The sequence below is a fragment of the Dermacentor albipictus genome, chromosome 1 (assembly GCF_038994185.2).
Source record: "Dermacentor albipictus isolate Rhodes 1998 colony chromosome 1, USDA_Dalb.pri_finalv2, whole genome shotgun sequence".
NCBI classification, from domain to species: Eukaryota; Metazoa; Arthropoda; class Arachnida; order Ixodida; family Ixodidae; genus Dermacentor; species Dermacentor albipictus.
The window spans coordinates 111,125,562-111,150,823 of NC_091821.1; the positions used below are offsets into that span (position 1 = coordinate 111,125,562).

At 43.1% G+C, this 25,262-nt stretch overlaps 1 protein-coding gene across 4 annotated transcripts in view; it reads left to right on the plus strand.

The window, feature by feature from the left end:
- Positions 1-25,262, plus strand: part of LOC135907727 (inositol polyphosphate multikinase-like) — a 53,074-nt gene that overhangs the window by 14,285 nt on the left and 13,527 nt on the right. Inside the window, exon 5 of one of the 4 annotated variants that reach the window (XM_065439456.1) lies at positions 13,720-13,894. The exons of 2 other annotated variants lie outside the window; for them this stretch is intronic. In XM_065439456.1, the coding sequence (XP_065295528.1) occupies positions 13,720-13,874 (155 nt within the window). In that variant the 3' untranslated portion in view covers positions 13,875-13,894. Of the gene's footprint in view, positions 1-13,719; positions 13,895-19,450; positions 23,700-25,262 lie in introns of those variants that run through there. One more of the 4 variants, XM_065439454.2, reaches the window with a different exon arrangement.

Sequence of the window (25,262 nt, forward strand, 5' to 3'; positions counted from 1 at the left end):
ATAACATATGTGGTTATAGCGACGACGTACAGTTGGCATGGCAGGGCTTGTTTCACCACATACCTTGCCTTGTCTCCTTGTTGGGCTGGGTGGTGGGTGACTGGCATCGTCGCTGAATACTCAACATATTTCATGGGAACTTCCAACCCTTTTTCAACCGATCATCCCTCTAAAAGGGGGCTCACCGATGCTACATTTCAGTTTTCTCTCAAACCCACTCAGACTTTCCCGAAATTTCACGTTGTACACAGTGAAAAACCTGACAAGAAGGCAAGAACGATTTCACCATTCATTGTGGCGAAGTATCTCACAGAGACCTATAAAATCACCAAGCTGGCCAGTGGCGACTTGTTACTCGAATTGAAAGACAAAGCACAACACGACAAGCTAACGAACCTTGTACAACTTAGAGACATCCCCGTCAGTGTAACAGCACACGGAACCATGAATACGGCCAAAGGCGTAATTTCTGACATCGACTTGATGGATTTGACCGAACAAGAACTCCTGGAAGGATGGAAGGATGGAAGGATGAAAATGTAATAAACGTACAAAGAATAAAGATCAGACGGGACAACAAGGAGCTGCCAACTAAACACCTGATAGTAACCCGCGACGCTGTTTTAAATGCCAGAGGTTTGGCCACACTTCCCAGAGCTGCCGAGGGCGGCTAACACGTGCGAAATGCGGCATCAATGATCACTCTGCAGATGACTGTAAGGCTGAGCCCCGTTGTAGCAATTGTAACGGTGGCCACCCTGCATATTCTCGATCATGCGCAGTCTGGAAAAAAGAAAAAGAAATAATTACGATAAAGGTAAAAGAAAACATAACTTTCAGAGAAGCACGACAACGCATCTCACCAACATTTGCATAGAGCACATCTTTCGCCGAAGTGGTACGTCGGGGGGCAGTACCACAACGGCACTTGGCGGACGCCAGCGCCACGCATAGCGAGCGTGTGGCAACGCCACCCGCCCCTACGGTGGGAGCAGCGAAGCCTGCCCTAACTCTCCCTAATTTGACCCCAGCGGAGGCCCTTGTTAGTGCTGGCACCAGTCAGCACAGCTCAGAGGTCAACACAAGCCCATCAACCACCAGCACGGTAGGCTTCAAGGCCTTGTCTTCCGAGACAAGGCCTCCACGGAAAACACACCGCTCGCAAGAGCACGTGTCCAGTGCCTCTCAAGAGGCCATGGACACAACACCCAGTCAGAAGGTGCAGTTGACGCCTAAGGAGCGGCGTGATTTTATCGACCGCTCCAGGAAAGACAAAATTCCAATTACAGGACCCCAAAAGGGCACTGTAACCTAAACTATGTACATTCTCTTCGACACGTAGCACAAAATTTATTTTAATATGGATACACTAATTATTCAGTGGAATATAAGAGGCCTGCTTTGCAACCTCAATGATGTCCAATAAATCCTTAATGAACTAACTCCAAAAGTGCTGTGTGTCCAAGAGACACTTGAAATCTAAACATAAACACTTCCTTCGTCACTATGTTATTTTTCGGAAAGATTGCGATGATGCTCTCGCATCATCAGGCGGCGTAGCCATCATAGCTGACAAATCTATAGCCTGTCAACACTTACAGCTACAAACGCCCCTTGAGGCAGTGGCCGTTTGTGCTGTACTTTTAAATAAACTGATAACCATTTGCTCTTTATACATACCGCCGCATTTTCAGCTTCACAAACAAGAATTCCAAACATTAATAGATCAGTTACTGGAACCATATCTTGTGCTTGGAGATTTAAATGCACACAGCAACCTATGGGGCGACTCGCGCTGCGACGCGAGAGGTCGCCTGATTGAACAGTTCCGTTTTTCTTCAGGTGCATGTCTTTTGAATGGGAAGGAGCCCACGTATTACAATCTGGCAAACAAAACATACTCCTCAATAGATCTTAGCATTGCATCTCCAATTCTTCTACCTTACTTTAAATGGAAAGTTATTAAAAACCCTTATGGGAGTGACCATTTCTCTGTGGTTCTAAGCACACCAATGTCTAATGAATGCCTTCCACAACTACCTCGCTGGAGAACTGACTCAGCTGACTGGGAAAAGTTCAAAAATCTTGCTTTTTTATCCTGGGACGACATGTATGCTTTAAGCACAGACGCTGCGGTTGAATATTTTACGGTTTTTCTCCTTGACACCTCCTCCAAATGTATCCCTGTAACAAGTGGATTGTCCACAAAACGCCGCCTACCGTGGTGGAACGATGACTGTCGAATAGCGCGTAAGAAGCAGAACAAGGCATGGGCTTTACTTCGGGATTCTCCGACGGCAGAAAATCTACTCAGTTTCAAACAGGTCAAATCCCAGGGTCGGAGAACGCGGCGACAAGCTAGAAGAGAGAGTTGGAGAAAGTACATATCGGGCATTAACACTTATAATGATGAAACAGAGGTTTGGAATAGAGTGAAGAGAATAAACGGTCGACAGCCTTACTCGCTGCCTCTGGTGAATACTCAAGGCGACAGCATGGAAGATCAGGCGAACTTTCTTGGCGCACATTTCGAACAGATCTCCAGCTCATCGCACTACTACTCTGAGACATTCCAAAGGTACAAAAGGCAAATAGAGAGACAACCATTAGAATGGAAAAGCACAAAATGCGAGGCATACAATAGACCTTTTTTCATGGCGGAGCTTCAGGCAGCACTAAATAGCTGCAACAAATCTGCCCCAGGTTCTGACCGCATCCTATATGAAATGCTAAAACACCTGCCGTCTGAATCACAAAAAACCCTTTTTTGTCTCTACAATTCTATATGGTCTTCCGGCCACATTCCCTCTGCTTGGAAAGAGGCCATCATAATTCCTATTTTGAAACAGGGTAAGGACCCTTCTTTGGCAAATAGTTTTAGGCCTATAGCATTGACGAGCTGCTTATGCAAAGTCTTTGAAAAGATGGAGTCAGTTTGAGATTAGGGACTTGACCTCGCTGTTATTTTGTGGCCCAGTTTAGGCGACTACAGCAAAGTGTAGGACGAGCCCGCACCTGCTGTATCGGCCAATAACCAGAAATGAGGCACGCATATGGGTTCCGCGAAGAGGGGACGCCGCGCGTGAAGAGAAAGTGGATTAGTGGCTGCACCGTAGAAAAGGCACTAGAACGGCACCCCCGCTCGGAACAAAAGGGTACAAGGGCCGAGCTGAAGGGGAGCGTTCGGGGAGACGAGCGTGAAGATGAAAGAAGGGGGGTGCTTGAGGTCACCGCCACTGCTAAGGATTCCCGTGAAAATGGCGGTAGCTTTACCGCTTAGCCGGCTACGGCCGAGGAATGCTTTTATGTGCTATTGCCACCGCGTCCCAATTATGGTGTTTGTATTTCAAGCAAACCGGCACACAGCTGCACGGGAGACAGATTTCTCAGTACTGGCAGGGTAGCCCGCTGTCCGGCGGATATGGAGTTAATAATCCGCGATTTCACGGAACATTTTCGGCAGCTTGTATGGCGGCCGGTTGCAGGTGAAAAGAGGGAAGACATCAGGGGCCGATACTCGCAGCCCAACGTAGGGGAGAGGGAGGTGGCACGTGTCTTTGAGAAATCCTATCCCCTGGCGTGTTCTAAAGAGTGCCACTGTTTCCACCAATGCCGTGTGCGGCACAAAAGTGGTTGTGCTATTGGTTACAATGATGTGAACTCGCATGTGTGATTGGCTGGTTTGCGAATCCTTTGTACAACTGAGGGCTTAAAAAGTCGTGTTTTGTTGTGTGGTAGAGAGCGGTGCTTCGGGCTTGGACCCGGACAGACGCTTCGGCGTTTGAATAAAGCGTCACTTCATCGGACAACGGCTCTTCCTTCGCGCTGCCACCGTGCATTCGAATCATCGAGGGGCGCCGACTTCGGACCTTCAACACCTTCCCTCCTTGACTAGCATTGAAGCTACAAGAGGACAAGGGAAAGGGAATTAACTGATGGTAAACAGTCGCCTGGTACATTATCTAGAAATTAACAAGAAATTAGATCCATATCAATGTGGCTTTAGAGAAGGCAGATCGACGACAGATCAGCTTGTACGCATGGAAATGTACAGTCGACCAAAAAAGTTTACGGACCATGGGGTCTCAGAAAATGCTAAATATACGAGCTGCCTTTAAAAGTAGCCAGTAAAACCGTACATCACAATGTTGTTCGTATATACCAGTAAAGGCTGGAAATGGGAATATCGGGCTGCATTTGGAGGCTGCGGAGATATTCCGCTTTCTGTCAGGTCTCTTGGTCCGTAAACTTTTTTGGTCGACTGTACATCAGGGAAGCGTTTGTCCACAAACAGCTTGTATTATCGGTATTTCTTGACATGGAGAAGGCGTATGATACTACGTGGTGCTTTGGGATCCTTCGTGATCTTTCTGCAATGGGTATTTGCGGCAACTTGCTGAGAATAACTGAAAGCTATCCCTCTGACAGGACATTTCGTGTTATAGTTGGCAACGTACAGTCTCGACCATTTTTACAGGAGACAGGTGTACCGCAGGGTGGAGTACTGAGCTGTACGTTATTTATTGTTAAAATGAACTCCCTCCACACCGTATTGCCTCGCACACTCTTCTATCCGTCTATGTGGACGATGTAGAGATGGGGTTCAGGTCATGCAATGCTAGCATTTGCGAGAGGCAGCTACAACTTGGCTTGAATAGACTCTCAAGGTGGGTGGACGAGAATGGTTTTAAGTTGAACCACCAAAAAAGCACATGTCTTATTTTCAAACAGGAGAGGTGTACTACCACAACCAGACATTAACCTTAATGGAGAAAGACTAACTGTTAGCCCTGAACACAAATTCTTAGGTGTTATCCTGGACACAAAGCTTAACTTCATTCCCCACTTAAAATATCTTAAAGAAAAATGCCTGAAGACCATGAACCTCCTCAAGCTGCTCTCTCGAACAACTTGGGGCAGTGACAGGAAGTGTCTGCTTAGCCTGTATAAGAGTCTCGTACAATCACGCCTCAGACTACGGAGCCGTGGTGTACCACTCCGCAACAGAGACTGCACTAAAGATTCTAGACCCAGTCCACAACCTCGGTATACGACTGGCAACAGGCGCCTTTAAAACGAGTCCTGTTGAAAGTCTCTATGTTGAGTCCAACGAATGGTCCTTACATCTACGCAGAACATTCCTAAGTTTATCATACTACACTAAGGTAAAATCAGACACCGAACATCCATGCCATTCCATCGTTAGCGATCTCTTTACCAGACTTTACCGTAACTGCCCACTTATTAGAACTCCTTTGAGCCTGCACTTGGAAGCAGTGGCAGAAAAAACAGACATACACTTCCCAGAAAATATTCTAATGCCTCCCACTCGCCTTCCACCGCCTTGGGAATGGCAGACCATGGCGTGCGATATCTCTTTTGTTGCGATAACGAAACATGCACCTGAGGCACACATACGATCACATTTCCTCAAGCTCCAAGCGAAGTACTGCTGTGCCGAGTTTTATACAGATGCTTCCAAGTAATCTGCTGGTGTCACGTATGCAACTCCTTGGCCAGTTTTTTCCATTTCCGGTACTCTAAATCCTAACACAAGTATTTTTACGGCTGAAGCGTACGCAATACTCTCAGCTGTAAAGCACATCAGACAAACAAATCTGAATAAGGCCATCATTTTCATAGACTCATTAAGCGTAATAAGAGCCTTAATGAGTTTTCGAAAACATAAGAACCCTGTTTTTAATGAACTATACACAGAACTATGCTTAGCTTTAACGTACAACCAAAACATAGTCCTATGTTGGGTACCTGGCCATAGGGGCATAACGGGTAATGTAGCTGCCGACGAAAGTGCAACGTCAGTCGTCTTTGATGAAACGGATGTGAATGAACCCATAGCTGCAACAGAACTTAGGCCATCCTTACGCCACAAACTGAGGAAGCACTGGCAGGACCAATGGGATAATGCAGTAGAGAATAAGCTACATGTTATCAAACCAAAATTAGGGAACTGGATATCTGAAAGAACAGCAAGACATAAGGAAGCGCTTCTTTGTAGGTTAAGAATAGGACATACTTACGCCACTCACTCCTACCTTTTGACGGGAAGCAAACCTCCGACATGTACCAAATGTGGCAAGAAGCTTACAGTTATCCATGTTCTTATCCAATGCACAGAAATAGAGGCAGAAAGAAAAAAGTACTTTCCCTCTGCTTATCTCCAACACACACCATTACACCCAGCATTCTTTCTCAGCAATGAACCCTTTTTTACTTTTCAATCAGTATTAAACTTTCTAACTGAAACGGACACCTTACAAGTGATTTGGCCAGGCTACTTGTAGCATGGCCTCCACCTGCAGGTTGTAGCTGCAACGAAAACATTTTTTAGAGCACGTGTCTCCCAGCCCTTGCTTTCAAGGCCTTGCTGAGGCACTAGTGCTACAGATTCTACATATTTTACTGATCATCCCTATCTCGTGAAACATCTATTGTCATTGGAGAAACGATCAATCACTGTCATTTTTAACATGTAGATATTCTTATTTTACGCACTTTAGAGCGAATAAATTTGAGGTCCTTTTACATCTTCATTGCACCACATGCATATTTTGCACTTTTTAGTGAATATTTTAGGCCACTATAAAGCCGTGTTTTATTACTCCTCGCAATTAACACTCACATATCATTGAGAAGCACTGATCATCGCCATGGCGCTCTTTGTCCACATCTGGCCCTTGTGCCAATAAACACTACTAATCAATCAATATAGGTGACTTCTGTGAGTCTGTTAATAATAACAAACGGTCCATCGTAGGTGCCCAAAAGCTTTTGGCATAACCCGCATTTCCGCACTGGAGTCCACAGCCAGACTAAATCACCAGGGTGATAGGTTACCGGACGGTGGCGAATGTCGTAGCGTGCTTTTGATCTGTCCTGCGATGCCAAAGTGCGCAAACGAGCAATACGACGAGCTGCTTCGGCGAGGCAGAGAGTCTCGGCGACAGTGGGATTTTCGTGACTACAGAAGGTGAAAACAGTGTCGATTGTGTACCGGGGTGGCCGTTCGTACAGCAGGAAGAAAGGGCTATAGCCACTGGTCTCGTGCTTGGCGGTGTTGAACGCGTACATGATAAAAGGCAGTACGTCATCCCAGTTCTTGTGGTCGGATGAAACATACATAGATAGCATGTTTACAATTGTTCGGTTGGTGCGCTCCATAAGCCCATTCGTTTGTGGATGGTATGGTGTCAAGTGACGCAAGTGGGATTCACACAAACGAAGCAGTTCCTCTACGACGTCTGCTGTGTATTGTCGTCCACGGTCGTTGATGATCACGCGAGGTGGACCATGTCGCAGGATGACATATTGCAGCAGGAATGTTGAAACATCAGTAGCAGTTGCGGAGGGCACGGCCGCCGTCTCGCAGTAGCGTGTGAGGTAGTCGACGCAAACAAATATCCAACGGTTTCCCTTGGCAGATTTTGGAAAAGGGCCTACGAAGTCAATGCCCACTTGTTGGAAAGGAGAGCCTCAGTTCTGTGTCCGACGTCATTTGGCACTGCAGAACTTTTGAAACGCTCAAGATGCGTTGGATTGCGCCAAAGTTTGGTCGGTTGGCAAACGTTACGACGGTTGCCAGTGTGGACACGAGTCCTTGCCTCGACCTTCCTTCGACCACCCGACAGATTGTCCACGATGTTGTGCCATTACCACCAGCCCGGATTCCGAATCTACAAGATGCAGAATTTATCCTGCGAACGCCCTTTGGACAAACCCGGGGCTGCCCTGAAAGGCACAGCGCCCTAATTCTCCCTGGACAAGTCAAGATGCTGATCTGTCAGGCAGCAGTGTCCTGAGGAGAAGCATCGGCGAGCGACATGTCCAAACGTGCAACCAAGTGCCAGACAGCCCGGCGCCGTACCTCCTTTTGCCTGGAGGTCACCGCGCACACCAACTTTGAACTGGGTGGCCAATGCGGTCGCTGGTTGGACCTCTCGGACGACCGTCGAATGCTGGCTTTGTATTGGGCCGTTTGAGTGACAATGGTTTCTTGGGGCATTATAAGGCCCGACGCAGCTGCCTGGAAAACCGGATCCGCCTACCCACCGGGAGCAGAGTGCCGCTCTCGACTGGAGTGAGATGTGTCACGCATTGCAATCTCGCCGGACGTCGCCGTGCGGGAACAGTCGCGTTTGCTGTTAGCTCTCAGCCCCAGTGCCGATCCGATCTTGTCCTGTATAATGACCTGTATATAGTATATAAAATCCCTTTCGTTATTCTTACCGACGCCTGACTCGGAGTCTTCGCTACCAACGCTCTGTCACAAAACAGGTGACGAGCGCTATGGGACCACCTCAAAGTCGTAATAGAGGTGGCAGCGGTGTAAAGTTGTAAAGTTACTGCTGACCACCATGGTGTGTACACGTCATGGGAGGCTATGACGGCACCACATTCAGCCCCTTGGCAACTGATGGTTACCGCAATGGCCGTAGAGTACAGCACAGCCCCACAGTCGAGGATGACAAGACGCCCTCTGACTCCGTGCTATGACAAACGCGCTCAGCGCATGCATTCTCGACGCCCGATGTATCGTCGTGACACACGCCACGAACCAACCCACTACACGCAGGAAAATGATCATATTAGCTTCATAGACGAAAAACCAAGGTTTTGACCTCTCCCGGTGTGTTATTCCTGCGGTGTCCCAGGTCATATATTGCGGTTTTGTAACCAGCGTATGACCATGTGGTATGGCCAGCCCTCAGAGTTTTCTCGGCCCTCCGAATGGCCACATGGTGCCCCGTGGCCAGCACATGTATCATCTGGCGACGAGTATTGGCCGAGCAGCTCCTGGAATCACTCCCCGGCATCTGTCAGGAGTTTGATACCCCGCACCTCTACCACTTTGTTACGCACAAAGGAGACCGTTTATCACCCTTACGGATGAAGGGGACCGTTTACTTTAAGTCGCAAAGGTGAGCGCAAGAGTGGCCAGCTGGTTGATCAACTCAGCATCGTTTTTTTATCCTTCCCCCACTCGGGACCGCAAGCACGTTCACCGGTCTTCGTTTTCTTCATGTGTAACAATATATGTATGTGTAGGAAAGTGATTTTCGCAGTACGTGCCACCTGGGATCACTCTGCCGCCGCAACCCTGTCCGCATTGACGCTCCACACCAACGGCAGCTTCACTACCCTACATATAATTTCCTCTTTGACTTCTGCAGTACATGTTCGTTTTTTGTATGCTTTACAGCAAAGCCTGACACGGACGGCTCCTTCCAAGAGGAGCGAAGGTTAGGTTAGCGGCATCTACCTAAGCTCCCTCCCACCCGGCTCCTTCCGGGTGGGAGAGAGGCTAGGTAGATGCCACTTTAGCAGCCACAGACCAATAAATGTTGACATGTTCTTTTATTTAATGTGTTTATGACACCTTGATTTATTGTAATATATCCACTGTAGGTTATACAGAAGTTCATGTTCATGACTGGCTGGATCATACTCAGAGCGGGCCCAGCTGGCACGTATACTGTAAAGATTGCCTCCCTTGTGGACTACCCGAATGACATGGCAACAAAAAAGGTGGAAAAATTCGTCAGTGAAAGTTATCTTTGTCACCGACAGATCTGGTTTTCAATCGTGCATTATGGACCATTTCAGTCTAGTGTTGCCAACATTTGAGGAAGCGTGTCACTGAAGTGAGACAAAAAAAAAAGTCACTAAAATTTTTGTTATAACTGTGAAGTGGATTTTAAAAATGTAGGTGTTTTGGAACACTCTAATATAAGCTAGCGTGAAGTAAATAATTTACCTAGACAGTGTCATGTTGCTCCAATGTTCATGCAGCTGAAGGAAAACAGTGAATTTACCAACAGAGCATAGAGGGCTTTAGCTTTAGTAATGTATTTACTATAGGATAGGCGAACATCGAAGTTTTGAATATGAATAGTTCGTGTCTAATATTTTATTCGTATTCGAAAATGAACTATTCGGTATTTTTGAATATCAAAACTAAGAAAATATTTCGCAACAACCGACTGTTCAGATCGGGTTACTGTTCTCCACCTGCTTAACAAAGTATAGCAAATTATAATTATCAGAAGTAAAACAGTGACAAGGTTTTTGACGCAACGCAGAAACCAGACCGGAAATACAAGTTTCGTTTTCGGTCTTGTGGGACCCGCCATGATTGCTTAGTGGCTATGGTGTTGGGCTGCTAAGCATGAGGTCGCGGGATTGAATCCCGGCCACGGCAGCCACATTTCGCTGGGGGCAAAATGCCAGAACACCCGTGTACTTAGATTTGGGCGCATATTAAAGAACCCCAGGTGGTCCAAATTTTCGAAGTCCTGGGACACTACGGCGTCCCTCATAATCAGGTCTTGGTTTTGGCACGTAAAACCCCATAATTTAATTTTTTTTTTCCGGTGGAAGTTTTGCGCTGGTTAATAGGTACTCCTTGGCTCAGATCTTGTATACATACATAACTACCCAAGACTGCATGGACGTGGGAACTGCTGTTGTTGCCGTAGCACCATTTGCAGTCCAACGCATACGTAATGCGGAGGTTGCGGATTCGGCTCTCGCTGTCAGAAAGTTGAGTTTTCCTCCATTTCCCATTAGCTTCTCATTTTTGCATTTCAATTAGAAACTACAAATAATTTATCATATGCTTTCCGTTTCTTCATCACCTGTTGTTTTCATATGGTTCTGACTGATAAATACGTGCAAGCGTTCTTACAAAACAGGGCCCCTCGGTCTTCCCTTCTTTCTGTCCAATACATGACAATCGGCTATATTGTGCTTATGGCTTGCTAATTAGTCTTTCTTGCAGCCTATTCATGTAGGAGTTTTCTCTCTTACGTTACAACGAGTGATGTTTTTTTCTTTTAAGAGACTGTGTATTTCATCTAGGCCACACAAATACCTCCTTAGCATTTTATTTTCTTTTTCCCTAACTTCTGATATTTTTTCAACAACTATTTATTATGTGTTTTTGAGAAGGTCGTCAGTTTCAAATATCTTTCATTCTTGGAAAGCTTCTCTGCCACCAGGCTTCAAGGTGTCAAGTGCATATTCGTGTAGTTCCTTGCGTGACTGTTGTGATATTGTGTTTAAAACGATCTTAATTGTGCATGATAGCTGACTGTCTATTCAGTTTTGGAATGCATCATGTAACCGCGCAAACAACAAAGGACAGAGAAGGAAACACACACACTGTCCCTTGTTGTTTGCGCGGTTACATGATGCATTCCAATATCGACCACCAACTAGCCCGCCTATCCCTGTTAAATATGTCTATTCAGTGCAAGTGTGTCCCTAATTATACTGAAACAAATATTCCTGCTATAGATATGTGCATCTGCGCTTGTCTGTTTGATATTCGATGCTTACTGTTGTATTCGATTCATATTTGAAAAAGTTGATATTTGATCGTCTACCTCTAATATTTACATACTGGAATATGACAGCATAAATTTTTCATTATCCTCAGATTGAAAGGTTACAAATACAGCACGATTAAAAATAACACAAGCAACGTAGTTTTCCTAGCATGAAAATGCATTTAGCCTGCGTATTATCCTTAAATTTTTTGTGCTTGTCGACATTCATGGTAGCAGAACTAGATTCTGTAGAACGCTCTTGGCAGCATTTTGTTAACATGGCAATGACAATTACCTAAGCTTTGTAAAAGTTAAATACCATATTTTCGCCTTTGATCTAGCTGAAAGCCACCGTGAAGTACTTATTGGTTTTAAAGGCATGAGAAGCGGAAGCAATTTGTTCAGTCGTGCGTGAAAGAGTTAAGTCGTTGCGATATTTATTGTTTTATGCAGTTGATATGTCTTATTCATCTGCTGTGTTCTAAATCTGAACAGAAGATTTATTCCACTTGGTTTTGGTAAATTAGTTCTCTGACACGCTTGCCAAGCATCTACCAATCGAATGGATTTAGTGACACCACTGAACCCACAGCGTTTAAACGCTGCAGGTTCACAGGTTTTGTAATATTCACTCATATGTACTATCAGCGTCAAATGAAAGTTGAACAGCGGAGCGCGTGGCCCAAGCATAAGTGAAGATATAGTGCGTGCCGTCCCGTCATCACCATTGACAGGCGCGCACATTTGGTTTGGCCGCACTGCGCGATCCCCCTCTAGTAAATAATTTCGCTTCTGTTCTGGTTCTTACATTTGAAAGGGAGAAAATGAAAAATAAAAATCAACCTAAAATATTGCAGTTTTGCAATATTTTGCAGTTTTTGCAATATTTTTTACCGCGAGAACAGCTTTCAGGACCAAATAAGTGAAAGCAGTCTTGAAAGTTCTGGGAACCTCAATTGCACTATTGAGGTTCAATTGCACTATTGAGAGACCAAGTAGCCCGAATCAATACATAAATCGTACCTATGTGAGCCCGATTCTGAGAGAGAATTTGGCCTCTGCTGTTGTTTTTGTTGTATTTGTGCAATGGCAGCCGACAGTACCCACTTCCACAAGTGTGTGTGCATAGGGGGGGGGGATAAATGGCTCACTTTTCCTTTTCAATTCTGACTGTGGGGGGAAGGGCACACCTCCCCCCAAACTGGTAGGTACACCTGTGACGAGTATGGTATCACGCACGTACAAGCAAATATAAACACATCTCACTCGATGACCACGAGCACTCGCTGTCACGACGCTGATGCGATGAAGACCGCCGGCAGCGAGAAGCGAATGCCTTGTGCTGCCTCAGTTTTACCGCGAGAACAGCTTTCAGGACCAAATAAGTGAAAGCAGTCTTGAAAGTTCTGGGAACCTCAATTGCACTATTGAGGTTCAATTGCACTATTGAGAGACCAAGTAGCCCGAATCAATGTCTAGATCAAGACTTGAAAGACTACTGCAGACTTGCAGAGTTGGGTAAATTTACGAACTGTTACTGAGCAGACTCTGTGTTCTATATAAGTACCAGTGATGAGTGTGCTGAAGAACTAATGTGGCCGACACTCACGTGCAGCTGGTGGAGAGGCCAGACCCCCGTTATCAGTGCTTCAAGCCACTTTCTATAGACACGAATTATCTTGGTTGGGACTCTAGACGCATATATTCCCGGATATCAAAAGTGTGTGTGTGTGTGTGTGTGTGTGTGTGTGTGTGTGTGTGTGTGTGTGTGTGTGTGTGTGTGTGTGTGTGTGTGTGTGTGTGTGTGTGTGTGTGTGTGTGTGTGTGTGTGTGTGTGTGCGGGAGGGGGGGGGCAACTGACCTGCTTTGCCCTCCCCCCCCTCCCGTATATACACCTATGATCTGAAGTCTGTTATATCCAAAATTAGGGTTGCAGTAAGTTGTGAAATGGTGGAACTATATCCTGCCGCATAGTGTTTGATCATTGGAACTCAGAGACGATTGATGAAAAAAGAATCGGAATTCAAATAAATAAATAGGTAAATAGACGGATTTATGCTGTAATTGTACAACCACACTAGCGACATGGTGCCTTGCTGTCTGCTGTTTTCTGTATGCTGGCTGCCGGCAATTGGCAGTTTACCAGCACTACAGTATACGCAAGCTCTACCCCCATGCAATGGCAAGATTTTCCTCTCAGCAAAAAAAATGGGTCCAAACGATATTTTTGCTGTTTTGGCCGAGCATGTAGCAGCTGCCAATGACACTAGTATCGGGTGGTTTGTTTTTCACACAAAACGATGGCCAGAAAAATAAACTTGTTTCTTAATTTAATCTTTCATGACAAGTGATGTCTGCTGTTAACCTGTAGGACAAACGAGGGCTGCGATACGGGGAAAGAAAGTTAAACTCGGAGCCCACATCTGGCTGCCACCGGCACTGCATGTGAGACAGCTTGACTGCATCACGGACTCGGCAGTATGTACGCCACGAAGAGCAGCCTCTATTCTTTATTGTGCGAATTGATGTGGTGAGGAATAAAGCATTCTCAAAACAATGCATGTTCTATTGCCGGTGGTTATTTTTAAGTGCCAAAAGCTAAGGCTTCAAAGCGAAGCTCGTTGGGCCTAGCGGTAGCCTTGGCCACTGTGTCCACTGTACTTGCTCAGCATCACGCTTGACTGCGATGGGTGGCTGCGAGCCTTTTCTGTGGTTGTCCCAAAAACTCTCCAACAGGGCATCGAGCAGCACACAGATGTGAGAAGCTTGAGGCTAATCTATTTGATTTTTAAGAAAAAGTGAATTTTCGCACATAATTCGCAAGAAACTGGAAAAAGTTGCATGCAGTGCTTTGCTGCATGCATGCATTGCCACAACAAAGTTCATGGTATGTGCACCATCTGGATAAAATCATGTCTGTTTTAGCCTAAAGTCCACTATAGCCAGGTTGGTTAAACGAGGAATTCATTGCATAAATAATATAGGCAGACCAAACTGAGACCTTAAGAATTGTCTGTTATATCCGGAAGTATGTTATATGCGAATCCATTATGAAGGGCGTGGTCTAGTATAAGTAGCTTTCGTACTTCCCTTTCTTATCCATTTTCTCTCATATGCATCTCCAGAAACATGGGGAAACAGTGCTTGCTCGGGTGTCCCAATAAAGTCGCGGCGGAGGGCACAATGCTGATGTGCCCTCTGTCATGAGTCGGCTCACCGAGAAGGCAAAACGTGTGCCGTGCGCTCTCCAAAGAGGCTCTCCGGTTCATAGCCGCTGGCTGCTGGTTCATCACTAGCGCTTTACTTTTACGCACAAATGGCTGTGTTTCTTGCGCCTCTTCGCCGGCTCCAAATGCCTTGAAAAATGAAAGAAAAAAAAAATTTGTGACTTGCTGCGTGATGTATTTTCTAGACTGCCAAATCTATAATGTACGTTTTTTAGAATGCAAGATTGATAACTTAGGTATAATTTGTTCCAGTAAATGACGGTACTTACCCTCCATGCCATTAGTTCATATTTAAATTCTTCTTCAAACTTCTTCCCCGCCTTGCCTTAAATGATTGAAAGCATCGTTAATGATAATGTTGGGAACCGCTAACTCATGCAATAGCATCGCTTCGGTTGTCTGACGATCCGGAGGACACTGGTAAAAAACAAAGTGCGTGGAATGCACTATGCCTAATTCTGTATCCTGTGGGTCAATTTTCACACTTTATGATTTATTTTCTTTGCTGCTGCTATCTAATTATATATAATATGAGAAGGCAGCAAGTTTGTCCGAAGCTTCCCAATTCTTCACTTACCACCCTGCTGGTTGAAGTCTGTAATATTCCAGCACCAACCTATTGCTGTCTTAGTAATTGCTTCACAGCTTCCATTTGGAAGTCCTTATTCCATGCTAAGTATTGCACGAGCCCACAATTTCAGTCGTACATGGTTACTCAGAACTTTGAAGGTAATTACCTTTTCCCTGCAGGATAATGTCCGCCACGTCTATTTATTGATTAAATCTGGGAAAATTTACAATATATGAGGCGATATCGCGATTTTTCTCATCACCCAGCCGTGACTTTATCGCGTCGCCTGTGCGTGCTGTCACGGCCTAGCAGATTTATGTCCTTAAATACTTCCTTCTCCGTGCCCATTGCACATCGGTGTGGATTTAACTAGACCATGTGGTTTTCTCCATTTATTCTAAAAATTTTGTATTGGGATGCATATAACGCTTGCCGTCATCCTGCTTAACTGAATTTGTGGTTCCTCTTGATATTATCTTTAAAAAGTTAGCTTCAGAAAATAAGCACACTCTGATAGTGAGTGACATTAACATCAGTTTCAGGTATTGGTAGTAGCCTTTGTGTAGCACACACAGACTGCGTCATTGCATTGGAGTATGAGCAACTCAACATCTTCAGCAAGGTTACACTGATGGAACGAAAATGCTTCTAGATTGCGTGTTGACTAACATCACCCCTACACCTAACTCAGGCGTCATTAATGCTGAAATTATTAACCACTACCCTGTTTTCATCATTTTTAACTCTATGAACAAGTGAGATGGTTGGTACATGGCACATAATCAACGTCTTTGATAAGAATAATTTTATACACGACGTGAATAACATTGATTGGTCAGAACTTGATCAAATGCAAAACTCTGAGAATGCACTCGAAAGTTTTTGCAGTTTATTTAAGGAAGCCATGTCTGAAGCACAATGAAGGGTAAATGTAAATGGCGATACAAAACACCTAGGTATCCATTGGTGACCAAAGAGCTGCTTGAAAGCATGCGTAAGAAAAAGATAATGTGTATAAGAAAACGAAGAAACAACGGTTCATGGTGACTTTGGCATTGAGATACAGAAGATATTGCAACATTCTAAATTCTTTACTGGAAACCTACGAGAAGTTATTATGAAATAGAGTTTGTAAATTGTCGGAACCACTAAAATAAAAAAAAAATTGACAGTTGCTCATTGTGTTCCTAAAGTGAAGATCATGTCAGTCTGCTATTTTTAAATGAATTATAATGCTGTTGCATTGAGGACCCACTTCAGATTGCTAGTGCTTTCAGCGACTTTTTGAAAATTACAGCCAACATAGCACAGCTGCTCTATGTAGCATGGATCAAATTAATTACTTCTGTAACACCAGAATTAATAACCTTAAAGATACCTTGCCTAGCTTAGATGACATTCAATCATGCCATTTAAAAATTATGGCTCATTTGATCTCCATAACACTGGTCAATATAATTAATGTCATCTTTAAAACCCACATTTAATATAATCAATGTCATCTTTAAAACCGGCATTTTTCTTTGCATCCTTAAATATACTGTTCATACCTCTTTTTAAGAAAGGTAATAAGCCCATTATTTCTAATTGCCATCTTATTTATCTCCCTTAATAGGCCTTCGTGCCATCCCTCAATAAATACATTTTATCATCATCATATATCTTCCACTAGTGAGATAATCGAGAAGCAATTTGTTAGTCATTTGAATAATTACTTGGCCAAGTTTAATCTTTTGAACAGCTTCCAGTTTGGTTTTCGTTCTGGTAATTCAACCGACTTAGCTGTAATCTCATTAACAGAATATATTAAGAACACTATTGACAATGGGTTTATTGTTGGTTCTGTTTTTTTTTAAACTTCTCTAAATATTTTGATACAGTTTATCTCAATATGTTGCTTAAAAATTTAAAAGCTTATGGATTAACAGGCCCTGTATTATCACCTTTAAGACACTACTTGTCTAACAGAAAACTTACTGTTTATTTATGAGCATGTTTTCAGACACTAAAACAATTACTAATCATTAGGTGCCTCAGGGTTCCGTCTTGGGACTGTTATTCATTCTGTGTATAAATGATCTTCCACAATATGTTTCACCCTTACAATGTATATGTTGACGACACAACCATCTCAGACTAGGACATTTTTACCATCGCTAATTTCTAAATTGAATAGCGCATTAGCTGATTGTTACCTGTTTTTACAGCAATCACTTGATTTGACATTCAAGCAAAACTAAATTCAACACCTTTTTTTCCACTCAAAGAAGTCTGGTCTTTTTATCTGAGATTTACCTTGGCTCTCGCTGCATTTCTGCCGGTGACTGTGTTTCATTTTTTTGGTGTCCACCTCGATCATCAGCTGAAATTTCATAGTCACATTTCACAACGTAAAAAAAAAAGTCTTTAAAATGTGAGCACTGATTAAAGGTTGATTTTTTTCTATCTACTGCTGCTATCCTCTCAATCTATCATGCATTCATTCAAGCCATATTATTTATGACATAGCTGCTTACGGTAACACTTACCAGTGTCGTACATCTGTTCAACACACACAAAGCCAAGCTCTACGCATTACTTATATTTGAGATAATATCTGTCATTCACATGGAGACTAAGGTAATCACAGTTAATAGTACAGTAAAAGCTCGTTAATTCGAACCGCAAGGGGAAGCCGCTTCAGTTCGAATTACCGAAAGTTCGAACTAACGAAAGTGAAGGAGAGCAACAGTACACTGCGATTTGGAAGCAGTAGGGCATGTCAGAAATTTGGCGAGTCAAAAAGTGATGGCGTGTGCCGCGGGCACACGCCATCTTCCGAGTTGAAGCTCTGGGTCCGACTGTGCCACACCACCGATGTCCAATGAAACGAACGTTAGCCGAGGCTTAACACCATCACAATGAATCGCGACGGCCGATGCCTCCTAAGCTGAAAACAGAGGTGCACAACCGATGAAGACTGTCGAGACAAAGACGCTGAACATGTGAAGGTGACGAAGGCCCTGATTCGTTGGTTCTTGATTGCAAGTGCAGCTGCGACGTACTTGATTCGCTGTGTTTTGGCGCTTGCCGTGCCATCTCCGCACAGCATTAGCAGCTGTACAAGATTTGCGAAGCCTCCGAGATTCGCAACGGGCAAGAAGTCTCGGAGGTTACGTAGAACGGAGAGGCGGCAGCCGCCGCTGCCTTCTGGCTGACCCCGCGTTGGTTAGATTTTTTTCCGATTTTGCCTTCTCTCGCCGTTCTCTCCGTTTCGGAGGCAATACAGCCTTGTGTGTAGGCAGTAGGCGCGTTTCTCTGGCCGTGTGCCAGGCGAGCGTAGTTCGAATTATCCGTGAGGGAACCTTCTCGTGTTCGAATTAACGGACTTCTTTATACATAGACTTCTGTGGAGCTTGGCCGGACCAAATCGTACAGTTCGAATTATCCATCAATTCGAATTATTGAAGTTCGAATTAACGAGCTTTCACTGTATATTAATGCGGTTGGCATTTTTTGGGAACTTTACTCACTTTCCGGTTTGTCCGTTTGTATCTAGCCTTTTGCACCCAGTGACCCAAGTTGCCTAGGTATGTACTGGCTGCTGTCTTTCTGAGCAGACAACAGGGGGCACTGGGTATGTGGCTGAATAGACAACTTGCTACTGTCTGGCCTAGTAGACAACTTGGGTCACTGGGTGCGTGCCCAAACATACATCGGCAATGTGTATGTGATATTGGTATGTATCGATTCTTGCCCGATTCCCCATAATGGATATGCCAGTGTGACACAAGAGAGCCACTTCGTGTGTCAGCTGATGTGCACATAAGGTTTTGTGATTCACGGATGGCATGGGGATACATCATGGAGATACAATAATCATAACATAAAATACATCATCAATTACACACCCGACATAACAAGAATGGTAGCCGAGGGACCCGATTTTTTCTTAGCCACAACCAAATGAAACCAACAGGTAATGGAGCCAAGAAAAGCATAGAGGAAATTATTTGTAGTTTTTAATTGTAGTGTATTAATGAGAAGGGAAAGGGAAATGAAAGTGGACATAAAGGAAGCCTTGCCACTGGTGGGAGTCAAACCCACAATCTCCACATTACATGAGTGTTGCACTGCCAATTGCACTAAGGTGGCAGCTGTTCCCATGTCCACATTCTTGTTTATGTGTACAAGATATAACCCTGGTAGTCTTAGCCAACCACTGAGTGGCATTCACTGAGTGCCGCTGCAACATCTTTGCATTCGTGGTATCTAAAATTTTTGCTAATTTAGAGCATTCCTTTTTTTTGGTGCCTTTTTTACAGCCTTTCAGACATTCCTTGGCATGACACATCAACAGCCCGATAGCCCAGCATTTCTGCCAGACCTATTAATTCAGCTGGAACACATCAGGCACTGGTTTGAGACTCAGCGTGTTTATGCCTTTTACTCAAGTTCACTTCTGATTGTATATGAATCTTTGCCCGATAGCTCTGATGATAAAAAAATTCACTGTGTGGCCAAAATGATTGACTTTGCTCATGTCTTTCCCACATCAGAGTGTGATAAGAACTACCTATTTGGAATTTGCAAGCTTATTGGTGTACTGCGTGAAATTGGAGGTCTATAACAATGAATGGCAAACATTTAAGGCAAGTTGTTTTTATTTAACTGTTACGAGACCTGAAAGATGTCTTTTCTGATGTGGAAAATATGCAGACTGTGATTAAATCTTGCCATTTATATAACGGATGTGCCAACATGCGCACTGTATATATATTCTTATAATCACAAATAACTGTGATTATTTTTTCTGCAGCTCACTTTTATCCTTTTAAAGTCACGTAAAGCCTTATGACACACCTTTGAGCCATTTCTATTTTCTTCTAAAAATAAACTATATGGCCAGACTTGGGGAAAACGTTTACATTTTTTATTTCATCTTTCAGATTTCAGGGACACTGTCCTTGTTTTCAGAGTATAACAGATACAAATAGCTTCCCTTTGTTCTCATTACTGAATAAGTGATGCCATGCATGTTTGACAGTTTAGGTTTATAGGTTTGTTTTAGTTTGTTCTCTTAAAAATTGACTTTGTAACATAATTTCTTGTCTTCGCACTTGTTAGCTTATGTGGTAATTTAAATGCAATTGTACTATTTCTGACTTTATTTGATGACATTCATCCATATTGAGCCCCACAACTTCTGGCATTTATTACTACATAACTGGATTGCATCATGTCATTCAGTCATTTCAAATCTAGGTAAAAGCATGCATGAAGGAGGCAGTCAACTGTAGTGAAGATATCCTTCCAGCTGAAATGCCTAATGGCCAGTGTTTAGCATCTTCCAAGATTGTGTTTTATGAGACAGGGAGACACATGAATGTAGCACAGTGCTTTGTATTAATTTATTATTTTTCACTTAGCCATTATTGGTATGACTGGTATATTACTTACTTATTATTTGATAAGTCAGCTGACAGACATTATGCTGCCATATGGTTCGTGAAGTTGACTAATACATAACAGCAGAGAGAGAGAAAAAATGCAGCTGTTGAACCTTAATGCAACATACATGGATATGACGAATTATCAGATGTAATGAAGTGAATATAAAATGCTTGTCATCAATACATGGGTATAACGACTATACTTATGACAAAGGTATTTTCATGTTGAATGCAACTACATTATACCAAAATTCAACTGTATATACACTGCATTTATTGTGAAAAAGATTGTGTGATATTCATGTGAAAATTGTGGAAGCACATTTGGCAGCTTTACAATGTCATTTATACAGTCTGCAAAACCTCTGTAATGGCTCGGAAACATCCGTCCACGAGACGTCCATAGCTTTTGCTACATTCAAAGGCAGTGCTTCTTGAAACAGTGCACAACCTTTGAGAGCTGTGTTCATGTGACAGCATTTGTGTCAGATTGCTGTTAAATGCTCACTGAGGCAATTGTAAACGTCGAGAAGTGTATGCATTTGCATTATTGGGATCACATAGCAAAACAGCAGAGTAACATTTACAAACACTTCTCAAACCAGTCTTTGGCAAAGCAGTGATTTGCACCTACACGACACATTGCCATCAACACTTTGGTGATTTGCATCACAAATTATCTTTTGCTGTTTGTTTAATTGCTGCAAAGTACTATTTTCAATGCCTTGTTATTATAGCAACAGTCATAGTTTCGTGAACTTTCTTGTGCATGTATTGTTGGCATAAAAACTGAAGCCAGGAAGCACAACTAGTAATTGTGCAAAGCATCACACATTTGAAACTGTTAACAGTACCACTTCGAAAATTTTTGTGTTGGGTGTGCAACTGTCTGTCCAGGGCAACCAGACAGGCGATTGAGTAAATAGAATATACCCAGGGCCATTTGTTTGAAGTAAAACATAATTTTTCTGAAGTTTTGCACACTGGATTGGTTTCATGAAGACCTTCCTGAAAAGATGGAAAAGTAGCCACTTTCTGAAAAGATGGCTTGGAAAAATTTGTCCAATCACAGTGCAAGCTCTTTGGTTTCTAAATAGCTTTGTAAGTAGAGCTAGGCTTCATTGACTCTTAGATGTGCAGGAAGTTCTTCAGTATGGTCCCTCACCTGAATTGCTTTGTCCATTTTATGCCACAGAAAATCAGCGATGAGCTCTCAGTGATGACTGCATATAGGTGATCAAGTTTGGGCTGTTTTCTCACTTTTCATGAGATTACACGTTGCATAGGACGAAAATAATGACAACTGTCCACATTGAATTTTGTACTACTACAGCATAGCATTCAATTAACATTTCACATATATTCCAACATCTGTGTTGGGCCTGCATAATTTTTTTTTCTAATTGGTGATCATGTACATGAGCCAAAAGGAGTGAGGACTAAACAGAGAAAGAAATATCCAAGTTTGAGATGCTTCAATGCAGCAACCACATGGTACTTCCACAAAAGTGCATTATTGTAGCAATTTTATTTGCTGAACACAACCCGAATATCCTGAAGTCAGGAGCCCCGATTTCCCCTCAATTATTAACTCTAAATAACTTGCCTGAATTTTGTACTAAGTTTTCTTCCTTATCAACTCTAAATTCCTTGAATACAGATGAATTTCTGGCTTGCAACATGTACTGAGCAGAAAGGCATATTTATGGCCACTAATTATTTGCCACTTCTAAGTGCTACAGTAATGGCTAAGCAGTGATATAGCAATGATAGCATACAACAAGGTTTATACATTGCTACATTTATTTTGGGTGTGCTATGAAGTGCACATGTCCACACCCAACTTGCACAATGTGAACTCTTGCGGCACTGTGCCCGACACTGTCAGGGAAGTTGTGTTGTGCAGAAAGTGCACCTGGACTTGAGGAGGTGTTCGCAATTCCTAAAAGTGGTTTAAGTTATATATATATATATATATATATATATAAGGAGCCAAATGCATTTTATGGTTATTTGTGACCAATCACATGAACCATTATCATACCATTGTGCTGGGGTCTAGAGCCCTAATTTATTTTTTAAAAGTGAACAGGAGGAGATGGCTGGTGACTCCATTAGCACTGGCATGAATAGCTGCATGTCACATGTCAGTAACATGCATGTTGCCGGTCTCACATTACTCAAGGAAAAAGCCATCTGCCAAGTACTTTCTGGGCAGGCATCTCCTCAAATTTTGTGCTGTGCCACTAGTTGAGCCAATGTAATGAAACCAAGCCAAGCTGAGGGCATTATGCAGCTATGGTGGCATCTACTATAATAAATGTCACTGTCACTTTGCTTACAGTTGGCATTAATATGTCATTGGGAGTGTGGGAGATGCAGGCATCTTTAAATCCATGTTTTTCAAGAAACATGCACTTAAATGAGTCAATAACCTGCAGTACCTGGTGTAGGACGCAAGTAAGTAAATGTATAAAGCTATCTTTAGTGCCCCTTTTAAGAAAGGATACTCTTGGGTGGCAAAAGGAGTAGTATACTGTATTCTAGATAAGGTGGGCGATTTCAAGTTGGCTGTTTATTGACATGTTTTACCAAAATTGGCAACGGGCAACCTTATTTTGCACACCTTTTTGTGCATTGTTTCATGAACAAACATTATGAAGGTATTATTGTTGGAATAAAATCTAGAAAGCAACATGAAGATATCTGTCAGTAAGGTTACAAGACTAGTGCCAACACATTTAGGGTTGGCCCCGCTTTTTACTCCACATTTGTTTTCCTCCAATAAAGATATTTTAGTACGACAGGTTCTCGTGCTTTAATTTTAGATAAATATATTTCATTCTTCTGTGCATCTCACTGTGTTTAATTCAAAATATAGCATTTCCCAATGTCTGTTGCACTACTTTCACCACCATTTTGGTTTGAGCTCAACTCAACTCATTCAAGTTATCGAAGACAATGTAAATTGTGCAATTTAGAACTTGTCACACTAGGTGGGTTCAGCAAAAATTTTATCATTGGTATCAACATGGTTACAGGAAATGTAATGGAACAGTACAAATATTTCATTTCATTTCGACATTATGCCACATAGCAACCCAGGCAAATAAAAAAGAAATCAACTATTATGTCTAATCCAGAGTCTTGCAAAGATGAGACCACACATGCATTACTGTATAAATGTTAAATTTCATTGCATGGATACATTCCATCACCTTAGACCTCACAGCCTCATGTCAAGTGTTCAATCTCTGTACATTTGATTCAAGTGTGAAGCCTACGAAAGTAGCTGTGTTGGGACAGTGCAAAGAATTGGAGCAAGGCTGCACTTTGCATGTACACATATCTGTGTCTGTAGCTTCAAGCTGTCATTTGTCAAACCCAATTAGTGCTTGTGTGTGCTCCCGTGAGCTGTTTTTCTGTACATTAAGATATGCCCAAAGCATGAGGTTGTTCAGGAGTTTGACATTGTGTCCTAGAGTAATAGATGTGCCATAAGTCAGTGCTTATGTTATGAAATAAACATATTAAATGCTATCACCAAAACCCGATTTTCAGGAGTGAAAGTGGAAATGTTATTTCACCCAGAAAACCATACCCACGTTCTGCGGTGAAAATGTGCGTTGAAGTTCCAAACATACAGGGTGTCCCAGTTAGCCTTAGCCATAGTTTAAAAATATGCTGATGCACCATTGAGAGGACATGACCAAATGCATGTTCCTGACTATTGTATGGAGTAAGTCACCCTATTTTTGTATTCTGCTTAATTGCAAAATTAGTCTAGATTAATTAACCAACTTCTGAAGCAACGAAGTTGGACAAAAAATTTCAAGTAGAAAGTTGTAGAACGGTTTGCAAAATGTCCAATTAAAGAATTTCTAACTTTATATCTATGTATTAAGTATTGTTTTTTTTTTCCTCTTGCTGCAGATGCTTGCAAAATAAATAAAAAGTACCATGTGACATGCCCACTTGCGCGCCGTGATTGGAGTGCTCCCAAACGTTCCATGTACAAATGGACATAGCATTTGGCTGGGCATGCTGCCGCTTGAAAGGCAACAGTGCAGCGACACAGGCGTTGGCTGTTCGATTTACATTAGCAGCCATTATTTGCTTGCGCTGCGTAAAGTGAGTGACGGACGTGGCAGTTCCAGACAGCGACAAACAGACCATCGTGTATCTGCTGTTCAAGTGCGAGCAATTTTGAGGTCCCTTTTTCCAATGAGGAAAAAGCAGACATGATCCTTGCCCTAGGAGCTGCAGGTGGACAGAGATGGCAGGCTGCAAGGACATATCGATGCTGGCACCTTAGCATGCGACCTAGCCCGATGACGATAGTGAACAACTACAAGTCGGTGAAGCAAACCGGCAGCTTCACAAGAAAAAGGCAGAGAGCTTCAGCCATAAATGATGAGGTGCGCTCCAGCATTTTGTCTTTCATGATGGCTAATCGACACACCAGCACGCATAGCGTGAGTGCAGAGGCCAGAGTATCCAAATCAACTGCCTGGAGGATTTTGAAAACAGCTGGACTGCACCCCTATCATCTGTAGTTGCGTCAATACCAGGGATCTTCGAAGTCCAGGGATCTTCAAAACAAACCTAACTTTGTGAATTGGATTTTGATTCAGGAGAAGGATTGTGACTTTCTCGGGAAGGTACTCTTGACTGATGAGGCAAA